The following is a 23,509-nucleotide window of genomic DNA, read 5'->3' on the forward strand; positions in this document are numbered from 1 at the left end:
CAAACCTCATTCTTTATGCTAATTTCCAAAGAAATAAGTTTTGAAAATGATCACATTTATCATTAATATCTTCCATCTAATAGTGGTAAAGAGATAAATGAGGCTCAAAAGCAGGGGTGGGATTCTACTGGTTCGGACCAGTTCTATAGAACTGGTTGTTATGATTCTGCAAAGTTCAGAGAACCAGCAAATCGCACCACTGTCCTGAGAGCAGAGCTGAACCTTCCTTAGGACTGAAGCTCCTATTTTTCAGTGCAGACTCAGGCAGCAGATTGCAGAAAGGTAGATCTGTGAGTGACTCTGTGATTCTGCAGGCAACTCAATCTGCCTGCCTACTTTGCCTCGTTTTGGGTAAAAGTTGCTCTTTTTTAATTAAAAAATGCAATATTTACAGAAATATTTACAATATTTACATACAAGCCATGCCCAGCCAGTTACATGACCACCAAACCACACCCACAAATTAGGGCACGCCCACAGAACCGGTTGTTAAGAAATTTGAATCCCACCCTTCCCACGAGCAAAAAATATATAGATTGGGAACAGCTGGTCTTGGTGACAAAACCATCTGTATGATGCTCAGAGATGAAAGGCAACTGTGATAAATAAATAACCTAGTGTTACCAGCTCCCAGAATATATTCTATTGTGAAAACAACTGCTGCTTAATAAAGAAGCTGCATTAGCACAGCTAATAGCAAATACTGTTTTTGCACAATATGCTAAGGATCACTTAGTATTAACCACAGGTGAGGTATTTATCTATTAGAAACATTGCCAGTTTATAGCTAACTTCAGTTGGCTGCAGTTTTGCCAGCTCTTCTCCTCTTCAGCTGGTCCCTCAACCCCCATTCTGTTGGCTGATCAACTACTTTTTTAAAGAAACAAAAAGCAGTTGACGGACCACCCGAGGTCACAGGTATTACAAGCATAATGAGGCAAGGCTGTTCCCTTCCTATCCTTTCTATTGCTCTTGGGAGAATACTGAAAACCAATTGGGAGCAGCAGAGATTTGTCTTACTGTCATTCTTGTTCCCTGATTTCATGCCATGAGAGAAGAGTGAGGAAATTTTTTAGGGATGATTCACACCCCGGTCAGCACTTCTACCATCGGGTAGGAGATATAGAAGCATAGCCAGCCTCACCAACGGGCTGAAGAATAGTTTCTATCCATGGGTTGTCAGACTTCTGAATGGAAATGCAGAGCTGGCATGTTGTGAAACAAGGTCACATAGTGTAATAAGATTGGGACTGGGTTAGGGACTTCTGTCCTCACTGTGAGTTGTGTTGGGGTGGGGGGTGCATGAAGGGAGGCTCAGCTTATCTTATTGTACATATGTTGTACTCTGATAATAAAGGTAATAATAATGAAAGTTAAAGGGAGAATTTATCTATTAATAAATGCTCCATCCAGGTTTGAATGACATCCGCCCTATGGTTTAGGTAAAGTAATCTAGACCGAACCATGGTTATATGTTGTAGTTAAAATTGAGATCAGGACCCTGGTTCAGGTACAGAGGACACATTAAGCCAGATTACAATATAGTTTAGTGAGTTATCGGAATATGGTCACAGGTTTATTAACATCAGTAGTGGGGTGGATTCTACAGGCATTTTATAGAGGTTCAGATACCAGGCCTTTTCATCTTTCAGGTGCCTCTGCCTCTGGCTGTGACAAACAGATTGCAGGTGGGTAAGCTTTACTGGGTCTGTAATGTTCTTGTGCTGTGAAAAAGAACAGAAGCTTTGAGAGAGTAGAGTTGACAGCTTCCAGAAGAATGGATGTCTTCTCATCAGTTGAATTGCTGCTCTTTCTCATGTAGATTTCCTCATTCTCTGTCTGGCAGAAAATTGGCAGCTGCCTATTAAGTGACAAGGAAAATCAAAGAAGTGTAAAGCATGATGGCTGGTACAAACAGTTGCTCTAAATGAAAGTTCACCCACTGATGGACTAAGAGCAGATTGCCTCTCCATTTTCCATGTCCCAATCAAGTTCCCCATTCTTCCAGTGGCCCTCCCCCTGAGGCCTACATTTAAAGATTGGCCTACATTCAGAGATAATAGATAATAGAGTAATAAAGTCAATACTCTTAGTCACTTGACAGTGAGATGGGTAGCATAGAGACTTAATAAAAAAAAAAAAACTTACCCAAGGCATGTGTATTAGCATTCCATCACTATTCATTTTGCTCCACATACTTTTGTTCCGACCCTACAAATTAAAATTAATCATGAATAAGTGTTCTAGTTGTTCATTTTTTTTTATTAGAGAGGTTGGTGCTTACTAACCAGAGTAGCTGTGTTCCCTCACTACCTTCAGAGATGCACAGAGAAAGCTTACCTAACATTGGGGACTTATTGTTAATGAGCCATATCCATACTCCCCATGCTGCTGTGTGGATGGGGAATTGCTGCCTTTGGAGTAAGGGACAGTTGCTAAACTAACACATTGTCTTTCTCTCTCAGTGACATACATGACTATCTGTCTACATGACTATGCAGATAGCTCAGTTTTCCTGACTTACCTGTTTGGGGCATGCTTCAATTATGTCCATTTGCATCAGTGGAGTTAGGATTCCAGTTGGATGTATGTGTTTGGAGTTTTGAAGAAATCACCTGAAAAAAATCCTGAGGAGACAAGTATTAGCAATATGTATTTCTTAACTTTTGTATAAAGTTTTTTTTGTATGTGTGCAATTTTTATTTATGCACTTTTTAATGTGATCGACTTGAGGCTGTAGTAGTATTTAATGTTCATATAAGATTAGAGTTTCCTGGTTAAGACTTTGATGTCTCTGATGGTGGTCCATGATTGGTTGGCAATTTATGGCCAAGCTATATATTTGTCCTCAACTGTCAAAATATTTGTAAACCTGCCTTTGATTGGGAACCATTTAAGACAGGAAGTTTGTAAAGTTTAGCCAAATCTCATTTCCATCCTCTTTCAGATCTTTGTACTAAACACAAGGTGAGCAGCTGGGCATATGAGAAAGGGTGTGTGTGTGTATATATCAATGTTTCCATCCATACCATGTACCTTTATTAGTCATTGTTCCACAGCAAAACTACGGTATAGAATTCCTCCCATATCATGCTGCTTCACTAATATAGTTCCCATCCTAGTCACTTTTGGATTCTTGTGCTGTTCCAAAATAACAGGACATCTGCTGCCCCAATAGTAATGCCTCACAGATGTCTGGAATTTAGAGCAGTTGTATAGATTCACACAGAGTTTATGGGGGATGATGAGATTGTTCTTTTGCACACATGGTTAAATAGAATGTGTTCCTGTCTAAGCCTCGGTTGAAATACAATACAATTATAATGCAATATATGGTAGTTCTGCTTTTTAGCCTCTTGTGGTTTAGGTTCTTTGTTTTAGGTCACGAGATGTTTCAAAGAAAATCTCCACAGCCTGTGACCCAACAAACTAAATGCAACCTCCAGCCATTTCTTTTAGCACAACAGTATGTGATAAATAACCTGATTTTACTGCTTGGTTGGAACTGGGAATTGTCAAGCATCTGACAAGCCACAACACATGCCTGGGGAGTTGTGTTCAGTTTGGCTGGTTGTGGTTATGCAAGGATGATTTAATATATTTCTGCCCTTTTGGGAAGAAGTAGAGTAATACAATTAAAAAAACCCATCTTTTAGTATGTAGATATATTTACCTCACAAGCAATGCTGAAAGATATATTTTCCCTGGAAATGAGATCATGCATACATATGGACACATTCCATAATTTTCCCTAACACATTAATTTATGCACACTTTTTGTTTCTGTACATTGATGTATACACTAATCCAGTCCTCCATAGCCTGAGTATTCAGACAGCAATGGAGAGAGCTTGTGAGGATGGACAATGCATTTGACTTATTTCCTCAAACAAAATAACAGTATGAAAAACTGGGGACAAGATGGAATCTAATGCAAATGACAAGACAATATAAACACCACAAGGAAATATAATAATTCAGATCTTGTTCCTACTGAATCTACATATATATTCTCTATTATGCAAACTGACGTTAACAGAATTTAATAAATGATTGAATGCAAACATTCTTTATGCTCAGCAGTTACCTCCACACCTTAAGTATATGTCTTATGGACAAAGAGAAAATATGAACTATCAATAGAAGAGAATATCTGTAACTCAGAGTTGAACTGTGGGGTACTTGGTGATCTCTGAGCTTGGTGGTTTTCTTGCAGATGTTTCATTCAGTACACTGAAGATATTACCTAGTTTAAAAATGAAATGTCTGCAAGAAAAGAAACAAACTCAGAGAGTACCAAGAACCCCAGAGCATGACCTGTAGGATTGGTTCTCTGATTAGGGAGAGATGCCTGGGATGGTCAATGCTATATCTAGATGTAGATTTAGATTTTAAAAAATCCTTGGGCCAAATGCATGTTTTAGGTTCTGTCTTCTATTATAATAAACATCAGGACTGCCTCAATTCCAATGGTAATGCTTCCACAAATAGACTCTATCTGCAAATAAACAGATTTTTGTATATATGTTAGACATATCCATGACAGAACCTGGGTAAAATGGAGTGTGTGGGAGGAAACAGTCCTGAGCTTAAACCAGTTCAAACTCTGCGAAACTCTGTGAAAGTGAATTTGAATTTGACTCAGAAAGCAACTAGCAATCTGTATGGCTGTGTCAACACTGGGATGACTCTGAGTGGTGTTATTCACCAATTATGCCACCGCTTTCTGAGTCAGCTACAATTTCTGTGTCATTTTCCAGGGCCACTTTATGAAGAGCACATTGCAATAATCCAACCTTGATGGTGTCTCTCCTCCACGAAAGGTCACAACTGATTTACTAGCTCTGTCAGATAACAGGCTACCTTGCCATTGATTTTACATGGTTGTCTATGTCAAAAGTAGAGCCAAGGAGGATTATTAGTCAATGAATTTGTGCCTGAAGAGCAAATGCAGCCTCGTCAAAGATAGATTACCAAATGAAATGTTCAAGTGCAGAGAATCAAAATAATTTTCTCTTGTCTAAATTCAACATCCCTGTATTCTCCTCCTACCTTTATTCAGAGTCTAAAGGCATCTGGAGGTTTTTAAAATGTCTAGCCCTCACAGCATTCTTCTTTACTGAAGGTCAGAACTATGTATTTTAACTTTCTTGCCTATACGATCTAAGCTTATTTGCTTATTGGCTAAGATGGAGAACAGTACTCCATCATCTATGTTGAAATAAAAAATGGTTTTTTACAGACCAGTTTCTATAAGTGGAATTGGGGTGGATAGTGAGGAAACATTGTAATATCCTGCTACTCAGCAGCTACTGTAAATACCACAAGCTAACCTTGGTTGCTTAATATTTCTATTAGATAAGATCCTTTAAATAATATGAGACATGCTGTTATTAATAGAAGCTATCCTATAATTTGGGGGGTGGGGGAAAACCACCTTGATTCGGGATTACAAGCTACACAAAATTTGGCTTCAAATATCACGTTAATCTATCATTTGCTTTTCCATAATTTATTAAATAAATCACAATGGCTGAATTCAACAATATACAAGTTCACAATCACTGAATTCACCTGATACGTTACAGCCAAAACCAAATAAATCACATTAAGACTTAGCATGAGGTATTAATCCAGCAATACACCGCTTTCTGCAACCTGAGTCAGAATCACTGAGAGAAGACACAGCTTCTGGGATGTCTGCAAGTATCTTTTTAGTCTTTATTCCTGTGGAGTTCCGGAATTAAAATAAGCACAAAACCTCAGACAGAAGGACATCATGACTCTAGATACATTCCGCAAGTTTAAAAAACATGGACCTAATCTTCCATCAGCATTATAGATGAAGCATTACTCCTTACTTTTGTTAAAATGGAAAATGATTAAAATGTAGTGGTAATGTAAATATCTTCATTTAAAGAGAAAGTAGTATGGTACAGAGCATAATTACTGGGATCTTCAAAAGTGTTGCAAATAGGAATTCTCTATGTTCCCAAGTTGAGCCATCTGGCAATCAACTGCTCTGTAAGAATGTGACTGTAATATATTAGGTACTTGAAACATATCAGGTACAGATTATAAAACTACGATCATGAATAATCTAATATAGCATTCAAAGAAATTATAGCTGTGCTGTAAATATAGCAAGTCTCAGTTTTACCTCTAGCTAAAGATTCTTTTGTAACAGCAGAGGAATGGCAGGAGTTAATTATAATGATGATGATGAATTGTATTATTATAAGCCCCAAAAACTGAAAAGTAGCCTAAAATATGAAATATGATTTCTTCCTATATGTTCTCACTGTCAGCTTTGTTACACTACTATATAAATTACTAACATATCCTAACACAGGATTTTCTTATAAATACAATTTCAACAGAAAATTCTTAGGTGCCCCCCAACCCCATGACTTCCAATGTTTTATAGCCTGTATAAAAATGATCATATCAAGATTATGAAGCAAGCCAAGTCATCTTTTTCTTTTGCTAAATTGGAGGTAGCACTAATAAACCACTAAGAATAGAATGGCATTTCCCCTCTCATCTGGAAAGATTCTGATATTAAGGTTTTAATTCAGATGTTATAGAGATGTCATATTGCAGCATTTCTTTATGGCAGGGTAATTTCAAAAGGAAATTATTATTATTATTTTTACAAAATTAACTACCAGTGTCCTCAGCAAATTGGCATGGTTAATTAACTTGCTTTACAGAGATGACTAATTCTTGAATGTTTTCTTTTATGTAAAATAAAAAGGCACTGAGATTTCTTTCACACTTTTGTGTGAAGTCAGCATATTGGGGACGAGAGTATTGGACTTGCAAAACAAGCATTTAGACCTTACATTACAAGCCACTGAAATGAGAATCACTTTATAAGGGCAATTTCTGCATTAATATATCTGAGAAGCCCCCTTGACTGCAAAAGGGTTCCTTCTAAATCAGCATACATAATGCTTTACAACTTCTTCATTTGTGAAAATACCATGCATTCGTACGAAATTCACTGAAGTATAATTCAAGGGGGGAAAAACCCACTTGTACTATCTCTAGCTTGCATTATGCCAACTTTAGCTTGTACTCCACCCCCTTTTTTTCTGAAAAGATACAACATAACATAATTTTGTATTCTGTGTTATGTAAACACTTATACTCTAAGGGTAAAAATGGAAATACATATGAGAGATTTGTGATCAGGATTTTCTGCTCTTGAAAATATTGAAAGTCTTTGGTGGAGACTTCTAGGAGACACAGTCCCGACATATCTAGAGAATGTCAGATTGGAAAAGGTACAGGAAATCAAAACTTGTCACTTATTTCATCCAGACTGAATTTGATTAAAGAGTTATGGAAAAAAACTGTACTGAGAACATTGTGAAACTGAATGTAAAAGCAAATCCAAAATTATTTGCCCAAGACCAATCCTAAATTTTCCAGACAGATCATCATCTTCACCAGACATCACAATAAACTGCATTATTTTTTATCTTTTCTATCATGACACGCCTATAGACAAATGCCTTTAAGTTCTGATCAGTTTCTTCTATGAATCTTCTTGCTAGTAATCACTATAAAGTTCAACCACTAATTAGAATATATCATTAAACCATCTTTATTAAACCTTTTGTGGGAATCTATCCCCACATTACTTTCTTCTAAATACCATAGTAGTATATTATACTATTTATTTTACATAAATACCATAGTAGTAAATTATATATAATAGCATGCAACATAATAGTGTACTATTGTACTATTAATATAGTATAATAATATAATAATATAATAAGTATAATAGTATAATACAGAATAATAGTATTTTTGGCATTAATATTTACAGCATTGTATTGCCCAATGAAAACAAATTTTCTGGAGTCAAGATGCATTGTTTACTTTTTGAAACAGCTTTAGCATCATTGGGAAAAAATGGAATTGACATAGACATTGGGAGGTATTTTTATTCATACAAATAAATGAAATATATTCATGGAAAATCTATACACCTCAGTTTTGAATTGGGAGCTTTAAAACTAATGATTTGTTTGTATCACTTTTAACTTTGAAGAATTCCACATCTTTTACCCATTTAATAGGAAATGAAACTTGAGGTTGTTCAAGCTCTCTGAAGGGAAATGGTATCTTAAGTAAAATAAATAATCAAAGATACACAGGTATTTCTTAGGACCACCACTTATTTTTAGAGTTCATAGTTTAGTATAAAGAACTTGGAGAATAAGAAACAGTAGCTGTCGATTTACACCAGATTTTTTGTGCTTACTCTTTGATAAATACAAATTAGTTCCATATATTATCTAAGGATAAAATTCATTACTATTTTGTAAAACAAACAAACAAACAAAACCTAAAATTACAAATACTTTCTGCTTCATATGAAAGTATCCCAAGCCGAAAAAATTCCTTTTGAATTGCTTATTCTTTCTTTCTTTCTTTCTTTCTTTCTTTCTTTCTTTCTTTCTTTCTTTCTTTCTTTCTTTCTTTCTTTCTTTCTTTCTTTATAAAGGGAAACAGCTTTACAAAGGAAAAGTGGGAAGGGGAAGGTTTAAACCTTTTTGTTTTCAATATTCTTGGTTAGCAGCTCTCAGTTGTTTACAACAGCATAAAGAAAAAAAGAGGATTTGTATATAGTCTATATATCATGTGATTTATTTTGGGCTCAAACTAAGCAGTGAACAAACAACATTATTATAAATGCCATATTTATCTAATGTAGTTCATTCTTGGAAGTTCAAGTACAAATCTATCCAAGCAGTTGTGGATCACATATACTGTTGAATCATAGCTTGTTTCGATAATGTTTCCCTAATAAGGTAAAGTGCTTGATACACATTAAGCTATAAGTCATGATTTAAAAGCCACAATGCCTTGCTTTTACAACTTGTTAAGCCCAAAAGCAAGCCAACTGCATTATGATTTAACATAAGCTATGATTCAAGTGAAGGTATTTAATATCAAGTATGTATTTTGTAGCTATTGCTTCTTAAAATGTAAATTATTTGTAGTGGTTATCCTGAGAATAAAAGGTGGATAAAGATTTGGACGGGCATTCTACACAAAAGCTCAATGCAATTAAATCAAATGCCTTACCCACCTTCAGTATGCACAGCAGATACATATGTCCAGTTGTAACGTTTGACGATGTCAAGCATGGCTCTAGCTTGCAGAATGTCAGATGGAACCACCCTCAAGAAATATTTGTATAGAGTTTTGTCACTCAGATCAATACTGGTTGCAGAATAAGCAATCTGAGGAATATCAAAAAGTTGAAGCAGATTTTGCACTTGGATGGCTACAGAACTGGAACCTGGACCAATGACACCAGCAATGGGTTTTTTAGCCCTGATCTGGTGGTGATATAAAGGATCTGGCAGGCAACGACCCAGGGCATCTTTTTCATCTCGGATAGAGATCAAAGAATCCCTTATGAATTCAATACTCTGTTCCAAGGCTACTGAAGAATGCCAGCAGGAATCTCGAATTTCACTGCCAAGAGTGATGTTGGGCAGCAGAAATGGGTCTGAGTTTATCTTATCCAAAGTGTGAAACATGGCCTCAACTCTCTGGATGCCATATTGCTCTCGGATCTCACCACACTTCCTTTCTGGCACCTTCTCAGCTGGGGGTTGGTGATGGACTGAAAAGAGGGCTCCTATAATGACATCCCCATCCATTCTGGCTACTGATCTTTGGGAGGTAGCTGCTGAAACCAAAACCTTTCTCCCAGTATTCTTGGGGAGAAAGTCCATCTCCAAGAGGATAGCAGGAAAAAAGACAAGCAGGACCCCTATCATCTTATTGCAGGAGACCATCCAGATCCAAGTGACCAATTTCATGGGATCTTCTTGTCTACACATGGTTAAAAGCATAAAGAAGACCACAGACTTTCTTCACTCTTTCACTTCTTAAGAATCTCCAAGCAAAAGCTCAAAGGGGCAATAGAAGTCACTGTAGGCGTAAATTGTAGCCTGTTGACACTAGAAGAAAGAACAGAACACAATCATCAGCTAAAAGTATGGCACAGCCAAACACTGTAAAGGTCATTTCCTTTATAAGTATCCCTCTCCACCTGCCTAGATGATTAGTAGACACCACAATCAATTGGCTGCCAATAGCAAATTGTCCTTAAATACAATTTCCAAAACATAAAATATCTATCTATCTATCTATCTATCTATAATCTATCTATCTATCTATCTATCTATCTATCTATCTATCTATCTATCTATCTATCTATCATCTATTTATCTATCTATCTATCCATCATAGATGAAGTTAACAGAAAATTCATTTCACATAATATTCTAATTGTGATCTATTCATTGGCAGTTATTTACATGACCAGTTGAATTCATTCATACTTGACAATCTGCATGTATATCATTGATAATATATTTTATGTACTAGGTGAAGTGGCTTTTACCTGTATGCTGATATTTGAACAGGACTGAGGAAACCTTATAAGTTATCAAACTTCCATAGGTTGTGTAATTTAAAAAAAAAACAAGTTGTTTACTCAAGGATCAGAAAGCTACACCCGTTCCAAACATCACCAAAAAGAAAAAGGGGAAATCAACGCAGAAAGAAAATGTCATTTAAAGGTCAAGCTCGAATTGTTAAACAACCAAATAAGGTACCAGCCTTTTGTGGCAAAATTATTAATCTTTGGAATTTTGAAAGGAAAATCTGTAGTTCTGTATGAGCTACAACTATGCAAGCCGTGGGAAAAACATATTAGTTTCTAAGGCAACCGCAGACAAAGTCCTGATGTGCTTTTCTGGCACCTCTTGGTTTTCATGCAGACTTTGGGCAGGAGAGGTGGCAAGTCAGGCGGCTAGAGTTTAAGTAGTTTAATGCGATTTAAAAGGCGATCGGCCGGTGTTCGAGATAATTGCTAATAGGAAAGAGATGTTTCGCTGAGCTCGCCTGTTTGGGCTTCCTGTTGCATGGGCTAGGCTACTTATGATTTCAGGACCCTGGACAGCGATTTCCGCAAACCCCAATCCTAAGGAGTTCCTCCGGTCCTGGAAATGGAGAGATTCAAGGGCGATGCGAAGCATTTTGTGCCCGAAACTTCTTGCTTTCGCTGCTTTTTTATCTTTGTACCTATCAAATTCGCTCAGACAAACACACGCACGCACGCACCTCTTTCACTAGCACCATCCTTCCTCCCGCCAATGCCTGACAACAGAATGAAATACATACAGAGAATTCCAGTTGCAGCAGCTCCTGCTTCCCATTCTTCTCGGAATGGCTTTTTGAATGCCTACAGAATTAAGCAGCGGCGGTAGGTTTTTCTATCGCAAGGCAGATTTCAAATTGCACCGTACTCTCTTCACACCCCCTCCCTCTTTCTTCTCCCTGAAGGACGGGAAGCCCAAAACACCACGAAGGAGAGGGGGAATGAAAGAGGTGGAAGAAAGATGCTCCGAGGAAGGGAATCAAGTCCCATTTTTCCCTGCGCAAACGCACGCCGAATACAGCCGGGGGTCTCAAATTGGTCGGGAAATCCACCCTATCAGTCATCCATCGGCATGTATAATGAAGTCTTGGGCTGGGCTCTTTTGCCTACGATCTTAAGCTCGCTCTGATTAAACTTAAGACAGACCTACCTTCACCCGAATCCAGGACGCAATTCGTTCCTTCCTTGGTCAGAACATTTATTGCCAATTATTCTCTTTGCCAGAAGCTGGTAGAGGCAGATGGAAGGAGATGGGCTGTACGCGACTGCCCTCTTTCTTCAACGTGGTTTTACCGCATGAAGCAAGAAGAGGGGGCGGCGGGGGGGGGGGAGGAAGCTCAGGTCATCCAAGGCTTTTCGGGTATACAGAGGTTGCCCATCCTTCCCACCGCCCTTCCCCGGATTCCCCCACTTTCCTCCAGCTCTTTTCTGATCATCAGTTCCTATATTGTATATGTGTGTCTCAACGGGGGAAGAGCTTGGCTTTTGAAGTACCAGCAGTTCATTGCTTCCCTATCAAATAAGCAAGCACCAGTATATGAAGAGGAAAATAAAGAGGGGAGGGAAGAATTGGATTCAGAAGTGTACATACAGATCTGCTTTTCTTTTTACTCTTGTAGTTTTATTTGCAATTGAAAATTTAGTTTTTCTAATACTGGAAGTAAATACTACTCAGAGGAAGAGAGATGTGGGAAAGGAGAGGGGGAGGGAGAAAGGGAGAGAGAAGGAGGGAGAGAGGGAGAGGGACTGAGGGAGAGGGAGAGAGAGACCCTGTTGAAATTTTCAAACATTTGAATGAAGGAAAATGGCATCCAAATAAGTAGAAGGTGGATTCTTTAAAAATCAGTCTGGTACATGTATGTTGGGAGTGTGTCTGGTTAAAATAACATCAAGTTGAAAGATACATTGGAAGAGTTTGCTATGCTGATAACTATAGCAGTTTTGGACCCTAGTGTTTTCAGTTTATTATAAGGAAATTGAAGTTAAAGTGGCATCTTGCTGGAAAGAGCAGACCCAGTCAAGGTGTCCTACTTCAAAAGAAGCAGACACATTTTATGAGGTGTAGAACTGTGGCTCTGTACTGATTTACAGTGGGTTATCTCCCAGGGTTTTCTTTTAACCTTTGTGATCTTCTTATAATTACCTTCTTATAATAGGGATACATCTATTAGAATCCTCATTTAAAATAAATAGAAAATGCACGTATTTATGTCTCTTTGTATGTTTGTGTGTGTTTGTGTGTGTGAGTGTGTACATGTATGTGTGTCTGTATTTGCTGAGAAAAAAAAAGAATTGGTTCTTTCCTTGCCTAAAAGGCACCCATGGAGATGTGCATTTCATAGAAGACCTTGAAACAACCGAACCTACCATGTTTAAAATAAGCATCATTGTTGATATTAAATAATAGGAGCCAGATTGGCTAAAATACCCACATAACATTTGATGCTTGGAAGACTTACCAACTGTCTATTTTACATCTTCATTTCAATCACTCTGTTCACCTAACATGTCCCTCTGGGTAACTGGTTCCAAAATCTGTTCACTACCAAGGGAACAGCCTACACATGAGCATCACAAGTTCTACTGCAGAAAAGGGAGGAATCATATATGATGTGAAACCCATCTAAAAACACATTAGATCATGAAGTTAGTCAGGAAAACTGTTTCAAAACCAGTCATTGATTAACCAAGGGGTTAGATGGCATCTAGCCATTGATTTTAATTAATTATGCATTCATTCATTCATAAAATTTATATCCTTCATTTCACTGTTTAACGACCTCAGAGTGTGGATCCAATTGAACTACTTTTTTTAAAATCCCCAGTTAAAAGAATTACAAAGAAAACAGTTAATAATTCAATGAAATGTTTGTCTTGAAAATTCTCAATTTTATACAGTTGTTTCTACAATGTGTTTTTAATCTTGATTATTAACCCATCTGGATTTTTTAAAAGCCAAATTACAAATCCGAGGAGTCTCATACCACCCAATTGATTGGAGTAGGATATAAGCTCCATCAATAAATAAAACATTGCCCTCTATATGTGTGTATATAAAATAGTAAGTAATACAGGTAATTTTGATTTAATAACCTTTGCAGTTACAACTGATGGAAAAGTAATGTTATGACCAATTCTCACATTTACAACCTTCACGAGTCTATAAAGTAAAGGAAAGCTGAAGTAGGATCATAATCATATTCTCACTTTCATTTAGCAAAACCTTTTTGCTCACAAATCAAGTTCCCAGTCACAATTGTAGTCTCTAAACAAGGACTTCCTGTACCATCAAAATGGAAACAGGTTGCATCATTCCTTCAAGAATTGGATGGATAGAGAGCTACATAGTAACACAGCACAGGGATCTGTGCACTCAAACTAAGAATACCTTTCTTTTGGGTCACACAAAATTCATTGCTAGCAGATATGGCACCCTCTAGAGGGCTTTTGTACCAGATTTTCAGTTAATCAAGTATGTAATGGAGCTGATGCTTCACCATATATTTAAGATTCTAAGACTTTTGAGGTTTTTCTATAAGTAGTGTAAGCATTTGGCATAATCTGTTTGTGGTAGGTTTCCTCTTTCAGCAATCTAACTGAAGAAGTTGCACTACCTCCATCTTCCAGTCTATATAGCAGTTTGCAATAATCTGAACCTGAAGTTTTCAAATGCATGAATTTTAGGGGATCACTTATTTTATCCAGGAATTACCATAACTGATGTGGTTCTATAAGTTCTAGAAAAAGGCTGAAAAACTATCTCTGTGCCAATAAAATTGTCAGCTTTGGAAGCCATGTTGAGATCAGAGGCTCCCATGCTGCCACATTTGAGCCTGGGAAAGTGGGAGGGGAGAATTTCTTGGAGTATATCTGGGTAGACAAAATAACATTCTTTTTTCTGATTCAAGGTCATGTTGTTTTGCACATAAGTGAGAGGAAGTCTTAACCTGGGGCGGATGGTGATTAGGCCATGTGATGTGAGGATGGATGCAGGGGATGGATTTGTAGTTTTTACTTATTGTAAGGAAGCCTGGAACTTTCAGATTCGAGATTCCCTAGTTGTGCCAGTTACTATCCAAATAAAAAGGAACCTTTGAGAAGATGTCTGTCTCTAAGTTATTGGGTGGAATGGAGGGTTGCTGGAATGCTGACAGTATCCTGAATCTCCCATTTATCTCATTTATCTCCCATTTATCCCATTTATCTCCCATTTATCTTCTCAAAGATTCCTTTTTATTTGGATAGTAATTGGCACAACTAAGTAATACTGAATCTGAAAGTTCCGGGCTTCCTTACAATAAGTAAAAGCTGACAAAAACTCTAGAAAGAATGCAGAGAAGAACAACTAAGGTGCTTAGGGGACTGAAGATTAAAACGTATAAAGAACGGTTGCTGGAACTGGGTATGTCTAACCTGATGAAAAGAAGGACTAGGGGTGACATGATGGCAGCATTCCAATATCTCAGCAGCTGCCACAAAAAAGAGGGAGCCCAGCTATTCTCCAAAGCACCTGAGATCAGGGCAAGAAGCAATGGGTGGAAACTAATCACGGAGAGAAGCAACTTACAACTAAGGAGAAATTTCCTGACAGCTAAAACAATTAATTGGTGGAACAACTTGCCTCCAGAAGTTGTGAATGCTCCAACACTGGAAGTTTTTAAGAAGAGATTGGATAACCACTTGTCTGAAATGGTGTAGAGTTTCCTGCCTGAGCAAGGAAACTCTAAGGTCCCTTCCACTTCTATTATTCTATTCTATTTTAATAAATAAATAATAATACCAATCAATGCTTTGGAACATCTTTGGAACACTTTGGAGTACTTGTTGATAAGCACTACCTCATCCAAACCAGGTAATTTCCCTAAATTCTGGATAAGAGAACTAACTGCCTGTCCACAGCTTATATTTTATCAAGTTGGTAATAAACTATTATGAAAAGATTATTACATTATCTATAATTATTACTGACCCTTTTTCAGTATACCACCACATCCAGACACTTATCCAGGACCTGCATAAGTTCTTCTGGTTCCATGACACAGAGAAATATAATTGAAGATCATCATCACCTTGATCAAACTTTATTCCAAATTCCTTGATCACTGTTCCCACAGTCATAAAGTCTCAGGCTGTCTGAGAGATATGGGGCAAAAAGGAACCTTGTGGAATGCCATAATTTAACTGCCAAATTACAAATGTGAGGAGTCATATACCTCCCAGTTGATTGCAGTAGGATGTAAGCTCCATAAATAAATATAAATAAATAAAACATTTCACATCCATCATATACATACATACATACATACATACATACATACATCTGTCGAATGATAACCTCATTGCTATCCTCAAAAAGCAGCTTTGTAGGTAGGAAATCACTATATTACAGTTCCCATAGCTCAATCCAGAGTCAGTCCAAAAAAATAGCATGGTCAGGAACATCAAAGAGCCATGGTGATGCAGTGATTAGAATGCAGTACTGCAGGCTACTTCTGCTGACTGCTGGCTGCCTGCAATTTGGCAGTTCAAATCTCATCAGGCTCAAGGTTGACTCAGCCTTCCATCCTTCTGAGATAGGTAAAATGAGGAGCCAGATTGTTGGAGGCAATAGGCTGGCTCTGTAAACCACTTAGAGAGGGCTGTAAAAGCACTGTGAAATGATATATAAGTCTAAGTGCTATTGCTATCATAACCAAGGCAAATCCACTTGCATTCCAACTTCTTGCCCTGTAAAGACCCCACAATCACATTTGTTTTGACTAGAATGAGTCCAAATCAATCTTTCTTTTCCCCCCAGGATCGTAATGCAACTGTGTGGCCATCAGCCTTTTCAGCACCTTCCCTGGAAAGGAAATGTTAGCAAATGGATAATAATTATTTTGAGAATTTATTTATTTGTATTTATTTTTATTTTATTAATTATTAATTTATTATTTTAAAGCATTATTTTAAGAATTTAAAGATTTTACATCCCAAGTGCTTTTATCTAAACTATTGTTATTCATTTGTAAATATTATCTGTATTAAAACAAGTTATTCCACCATTCCCCTGCTAGTCAATAATTTTTTCTTTTTTAAAAAGTAAATTTATTTATTCAAAGTTTTGAAAGTTTAAAAAAAGAGAAATGAGTTCTCACATTTTACAGCGATATCATAGCAGTGTATGTGACCTTTAGTAACAGTTAGATTCATTTACCATAGATATATCTGTAGCTAATTTACTAGTTCCTTACTTACTATACTACTGTTAAGATACAATACTTATTTATCCACATTACTTTACATATGTACACATAAGTCATATATCATATTCTTCTTTGAGATTTCTTTAGTCATTCCCACAAACATCTTCAATAATTTTTCATGTAATCTGTGGAATTTGAGGAAGAGCCATATATAATTTTTCTGTACTTTATTGACAAAGTGCAACAAAATGAATAAGATTGCTTAAAAGAACTGCCACTTCAGAAGTCCTAACACCCTAAAGCTGTTAAGAAGCATGAATACACAGCATAATATTACACAAATGTTTGTATATGTTGAGCATTTCTGATCTTCTAGTATAAGCTGGAAAGATGTATGCACACACATGAACACTTTTCTGAGATGAAAAGAATAAAATATAAGCATGATCTCTTAGTTTTTGATAGGCATGCATTTTAAATCAACACAAGATTACTAATGTTTTTTCAAGCAATTTTATGTATCACTTGCAGAGCGATTACATTCACATAATGAAATCCATATATCTTTCTTAATGTAAGTAAAGCCTTCAGACTTTTTCAGAAAATCAGTAAAGAACAAGTTTTCATCTGGGTTCAGGCATGCATGAAATATAATAATGCATGGTTACAACCGTTTGACTCACTGCAAATTTTCAACACTTTCTACGGAGTCAAACTTCCCCACCTAATCCATACTTCGTGTTATATGCATGTGATCTGGTGCATATATGTGTATATATGTTTTCATATGCATGCATATATTTCAAGCATTCCAGAGGCAGAACAAAACTAGATAAAAAGGCAAGCAGAAATGCTTTTGGGAGAAAGGAAAAAAATACTATTCTTAAGAGCAAAAAAAAAAAAAAAGGTTAAAAGTAGAGTGAACTTCCACCCTAGCGTTGCCCCTGAATATATTATAAGGAGCCTCGGAAGCACAGTGGTTAGAGTGCAGTACTGCAAGCTACTCCTACTGCAATTTGGCAGATCGAATCCCACCAGGCTCAAGGTTGACTCAGCCTTCCATCCTTCCGAGGAGGGTAAAATGAGGGCCCAAATTATTGGGAGCAATGTGCTGACTCTGTAAACCACTTAGAGAGGGCTGTAAAGCACTATAAAGCGGTATATAAGTCTAAGTGCTATTGCTATAAACTGGTTTACCATTTGAGCTTTGTTTTATATATCCTGGCAATATTTCTAAGTTAAGAAATCACCCAGGCTCCTGACTTTTAAATTCTGATAGTCTGAAAACTTGACGGAGTAGGAAATTTGGCAAAAGACCTAGACTGTTAAGCCTGGATTCCCCAACAGGTGTTAAGGAAAACAAACTAAACAGAACGTGCAGCGAAGTCAGATAGAAAGACAGGTAAATGTGTGAGATAAGTTTTCTAGTTAACACGCAGTAAAAAATACAGATACGCTTGTGCTATCTAAAATATAGTTTATTCCATTTAAGAATTATAGCATAGTCAAATATAAACAGTCCATTAGTCATATATCAATTTCAGTCAAGTCTTGTCGGGGATACTCTATTTGCAAAGTCCGTGTTGAATAGCCAATGTCAGTTCACTTACAATAAATCAGTCCAATCTTTATCTTCTCTCCGTTGAGAAAAATCAACACTCCTTTTTCTCTCCCGTTCCAGCAAGAACGCAGTCATCAATCCTTCCAGTAATTAGGGATCAGTAAGCCAGAGAGAGCGAGCTGCTATTGCCTCGCTTCTTATATAGTGCTTTTACAACCACACCCTTAATTACATTCTTGCAGTTAAAGTTACACACACTTTAACTAACAAACCATGATACCATATTTATTATTTTTACCCAAAACAGTTAGGGTAAACAATGTTATCCCTAACATAGACTATTGAGAGGAATTAATACAGGTGGTCCTCGACGTACAACAGTTCATTTAGTGACTGTTCAACGTTACGACGACACTGTAAAAAAGTGACTTATGACAGATTTTCACACGATCTTTCCAGCATCCCATTTTTGATCATGTGATCAAAATTCAGGTGCTTCGCAAATTGCTTCATACTTATGACCGTTGCGGTGTCTCAAGGTCATGTGATCTCCTTTTGTGACCTTCTGACAAGCAAAATCAATGGGAAAGACAGATTCACTTGACAACTGATCAACTGCAGTGATTCACTTAACAACTGAGGCAAGAAAGGTCGTAAAATGGGGCAAAATTCACTTACCAAACATTTCACTTAGCAACAGAAATGTTGGGCTCTATTGTGGTCGTAAGTCGAGAACTACCTGTACGTAATTTTGGCTGCACTTGCTGTTGTGCCGGGGGGGGGGGGTGTCGTCTAGCAATAGTGGGGAGCTTTTACAATGCTTGTGTTGAGTGTAAGAATGGATTCTGCTGCTGACCATGATGTTTTTGTTTTAAACTGATTGTGGATGTTTTCTATATGTTTGCATATTGTTTTTTTTTTTAACTTGGAATTTCTGAGCTGTTTTGAGCTTTTTAGATGAGATGGACAAACATACAAATTGAAGAGGTGACAATGATACACCTAAATTGGTTAATAATTTTGGCTGTGGTATATATTTAGTTTTGGATTGTTTTCAGTGTTTTTAAGTGTTTTATTATTTTAGAGCTGTAAGCTGTCCAGAGTAATTTGATTGAGATGGGAAGCCATAGAAAAAACAAAACAAAACAAGAGATGGGATGGGATGGGATGGCATAAGATAAGGTAAGATAAGATGATAAATAATTAGGACTACTGTAGCCAATATGTCATGGGATGTGGTGGCTCAGCGGTGAAGACGCTGTCAATGTGGCTTGTCAATCAGAAAGGTCAGCAGTTCAGCAGTTCGAATCCTTAGCACCGCATAACGGAGTGAGCTCTCATTACTTGTCCCAACTTCTGCCAACCTAGCAGTTCGAAAGCATGTAAAAATGCAAATAGAAAAATAGGGACCACTTTGGTGGGAAGGTAACAGCGTTCCATGCGCCTTCGGCATTTAGTCATGCCGGCCACATGACCACAGACATCTTCAGACAGCGCTGGCTCTTTGGCTTTGTAATGGAAATGATCACCGCCCACTAGAGCTAGAAATTACTAGCACGTATGTGTAAGGGGAACTTTTACCTTTACCTATATACCTATATGTCAGAGAGATATCATCTTCTCTTGTTCTCAATCCATTCTGTATCCAAACCAATGTGCTATTCATGCAGTAGGTTCTTTATTATTAAACAAAAAAGTCCTTCACAACACCTATAGGCACATTTCTTCACTGAAGAGCCCTGATCTCATTCTGGGGCTGGGGGTTGCCTGTGCCTTGACTAACGAATGCTGAACCATAGGAGGTGGCTACTCTACAGCTTTACAGCTCTAGAAAACTCTCCCAGGGAGATTTGCCTGAGGCCTGTTCTATTATTTCTCAGTTGCATTAAAGTTTTGCGTAGGCTTTTGAATTCTTTGATATTTATGTTATTACATTTTTAAAAAAACATATTAATTGCTACAATTTAACTTCTTAGTTTACATTGTGGTGCTTTGTTTTCAGCTCTTTTACCTAATATTTCTGCCACTGTTGCTTCATTATGTGTTAATCTTATTTCTCTGTCTCCCTCTGTATACCAGGGCATTTTAACGTGTTGCCTTGAAAAAAGATGTGATTGCATGGCTGAATTCCAAGATGAAAGTGGTAGTGAGCTATGTGAACAGCCCCGGATACAAATGCATATTCCTCAGAAATGTCTGTTAATATATTGGCTCTAATTTAAGCCCTCATTTCATTATAGCTCTGGGAGTACCTTTTCTAACAGATAAAATGATAATTAGACCTTGATATTAAACTAACCACCAGTATCTGTTTTTCTTTTAAATTATGCTTCTCATTCGCAGCTTTATTTGATTGATTGATTCTATTTGTATCCATCTTTTCATTAATAAGGTTTAGCATTTGTTTCCAATTGTGAAAAGTTAACTATCAAATATGCCAGTTTTTTAAAATCTCAGTGTAATAGATGAAACAAAATAGGACCTCGAACAGATATGGTAATAGAAATAATAATAATAATAATAATAATAATAATAATAATAATAATAATAATAATAATAATAATAATAATAATAATAATAATAATATATAATATAGTAATATATAGTAATAGGTCAACATTGGGAGCGTCCTATCAAATTCTGTACCTGTCAATAGTGGTGTCCCCCAAGGCAGTGTTCTAGGACCAACTCTCTTCATACTCTACATAATTGACCTCTGTCATCATATCAAGAGCAACTGCATTCTCTTCGCTGATGATGTAAAGCTATTCAATACCACAGACAATACTGCTACCCTTCAAAAAGACCTTGACTATGTATCAGAATGGTCAAACAAATGGCAACTTCAAATCTCAACAAATAAATGCTCTGTCCTACATATTGGCAAAAAAAATCAGAAAATAAAATACAGGCTGAATAGTCAAGACCTTGTTGATGATCCAAACTCTGGCAAGGATCTTGGAATACTCATCTCAAATTGAAGTGCTAGAGCCCACTGTAACTACATAGCCAAAAAGGTGTTAAGAGTTGTTAACCTAATCTTACGTAGCTTTTTCTTTGGTAATATTACACTAATAACTAGAGCATACAAAACATTTGCTAGACCAATACTCGAATACAGCTCATCAGTCTGGAACCCACACTATGTATCTAATATAAACACAGTTGAGAAAGTCCAGAAATATTTCACAAGAAGAGTTCTCCACTCCTCTACTCGTTGTAGAATACCTTATGCCACCAGACTCGAAATTCTAGACCTAGAAAACCTACAACTATGCCGCCTTTGGTCCAATCTAAGTATAGTATATAAAATCATTCATTGCAATGTCCTGCCTGTCAATGAATACTTCAGCTTCAACCATAACAACACTAGAGCAAACAATAGATACAAACTCATGGTTAATCGCACCAAACTTGATTGCAGGAAATACGACTTCAGCAACAGAGTGGTCAATGTCTGGAATACTCTACCTGACTCTGTGTTTTTTTCCCCCAAACCCCAAAAACTTTAACCTTAGACTGTCTACTAATGACCTCACCCCTTTCCTAAGAGGTCTGTAGGGGGCGTGCATAAGCGCACCAACGTGCCTACCGTCCCTGTCCTATTGTTTCTTTTATTATTATTTTTATTTTTCTTATATGTATCCATGTATTCATAACTATGTTTTACTTATACCTATTATCTTGTAAGCAATTGACAAATAAAAATAAATAAATAAATAGATATGAAAAATGGGATTAATTCTGACTCTGATTTTGAATACTGTATTCTTACTTTCATGTAAGAATTTTACCATATAATTATTTCTGGGTTTAAAAGTGTAAAAATATAAGTCTTCCCAATAGGTCAGAGGAGTCACTGTTCATTTCCTTACACACCCATCATCATATGCTTCCTTTCTTGGGTAACAAATATTCAAGTAACTCAAGGGGTGCACAAACATAATACTTCATCCTCATCCTATTTTGGGTTGGATTGAGAGTGATTGGCCCAATACACAGTCAGTCTCCATGCCTAAGGTGGGACTAGAATTTACAGTCTCCTGGTTTCTAGGCCAGCACCTTAACTACCACAGAAAACTGTCTTTTATTCTTTAAAATTAACATGACCCTTCAATTCCATTCAACCACAATGCTAATCCTAACCCTATAGCCGACCTTTGAATCTAGTCTTTGTGCTGTAATATGCAAATTCAGACTTAGAATTATGCACAACATGTGAATCCAGTATTTGGCTGAATTAATTTTTTATTTTAAATGAATTTTTCAAACCTCCAACCAACTATTAAAAAAAAGCTATCTAGAACCCAGCAAAATGTCATACTTGCATAGGCTGTTTTTGGCTATAAAGTATTCATATCTATAAAGTTTTCCATTATATAGTGTAAAGTTGTAGGATTCATCTCCATTCTAAACATGAAGATGGGAATAAGCTTTTCATAAATTTACTCAGTAAACATCTGCTACAGTGCAATATGTTTATCTTTTGCACACTCATACTTTCTTTGCAGTTATTTTTGTATGAGTTTAGATTTTATTTTATATGTTTTGCAATCAAGAGTCCAAAAACTCCCTTTTTAATTCCCTTTAATTTTAAAATTATAGAAGATAAACTGATTTGCACAACATTGTATTATAGATTTTGTTTCTGTTGTGGTCTTTGGAGATTCTAAAATATTGTCTAAGATAGAAAAGTGAAATATTAAATAAGTTAGGCCTGAGAGATACAGAGTAGTTTGTAAATATTTGATGGAGATACTCTTTCTGGGCTATGCTGACTGTGCAAAACCATCAGAAAAAATGCCCCAACCATTGCAGAAAATGGCTTCATGTTTCATAATTTTTACTGGAAGATTCCCAGGAAGCTTGAATGAAAGACTACAATTTCTAATGCCAGGTATTTTCTGGGCACTTTGCCAAACAGGAGCTGCTAGCATCTGGCCTGTCCTTTGTTGCCATTTGGGTGCTATTTTGCCAATGCTCAAAAGACAGTCGATCTTCAATAGTTGCTAAATAAATAGAGGGAAAGTGAATGGACACATGGATTCTACTAGCACCAAAACCCTTCAGAATCTGCCCTGGCTTTAGGTTGAAATCCAACAAACTTTCTGCAGCTTTTCCACCAGCACTGCTGCTTTCTCCTCATCAACCTCCCTGTTTAATTACTTTATATCACCACTTGCTATATTTATCTCTTTACTGCTGTTCCTTCAGAGTGACAATGGATGATCACAAGCTGTGGAGGCTTTTTTCCTGCATCATCTGGAAGAGTCTTCCACCGTCAGA

At 36.9% G+C, this 23,509-nt stretch overlaps 1 protein-coding gene and 1 long non-coding RNA gene across 4 annotated transcripts in view; both read right to left on the reverse strand.

The window, feature by feature from the left end:
• The window catches only part of GRM1 (glutamate metabotropic receptor 1), a 208,317-nt gene extending 196,624 nt beyond the window's left edge, over window positions 1–11,693 (reverse strand). For 2 of the 3 annotated variants that reach the window (XM_087970377.1, XM_087970385.1), the window contains exons 1-2: window positions 11,221–11,523; window positions 9,110–9,992 (exon numbers count right to left, since the gene is read on the reverse strand). In XM_087970377.1, the coding sequence (XP_087826503.1) occupies window positions 9,110–9,884 (775 nt within the window). In that variant the 5' untranslated portion in view covers window positions 9,885–9,992; window positions 11,221–11,523. Of the gene's footprint in view, window positions 1–9,109; window positions 9,993–11,220; window positions 11,524–11,627 lie in introns of those variants that run through there. The other variant, XM_087970380.1, reaches the window with a different exon arrangement.
• LOC148132899 (uncharacterized) lies at window positions 1,603–2,630 on the reverse strand. The gene is made up of 3 exons (XR_015750420.1): window positions 2,525–2,630; window positions 2,149–2,211; window positions 1,603–1,861 (listed from the first exon to the last, which is right to left on the reverse strand). It is a non-coding gene; the product is annotated as an uncharacterized LOC148132899 (long non-coding RNA).
• Window positions 11,694–23,509: the final 11,816 nt, after the last annotated feature.

This window comes from Notechis scutatus, chromosome 1 (genome assembly GCF_049901735.1).
Source record: "Notechis scutatus isolate UNSWTSFEM ecotype Mainland chromosome 1, rNotScu1.2, whole genome shotgun sequence".
In the NCBI taxonomy this organism is placed as follows: Eukaryota; Metazoa; Chordata; class Lepidosauria; order Squamata; family Elapidae; genus Notechis; species Notechis scutatus.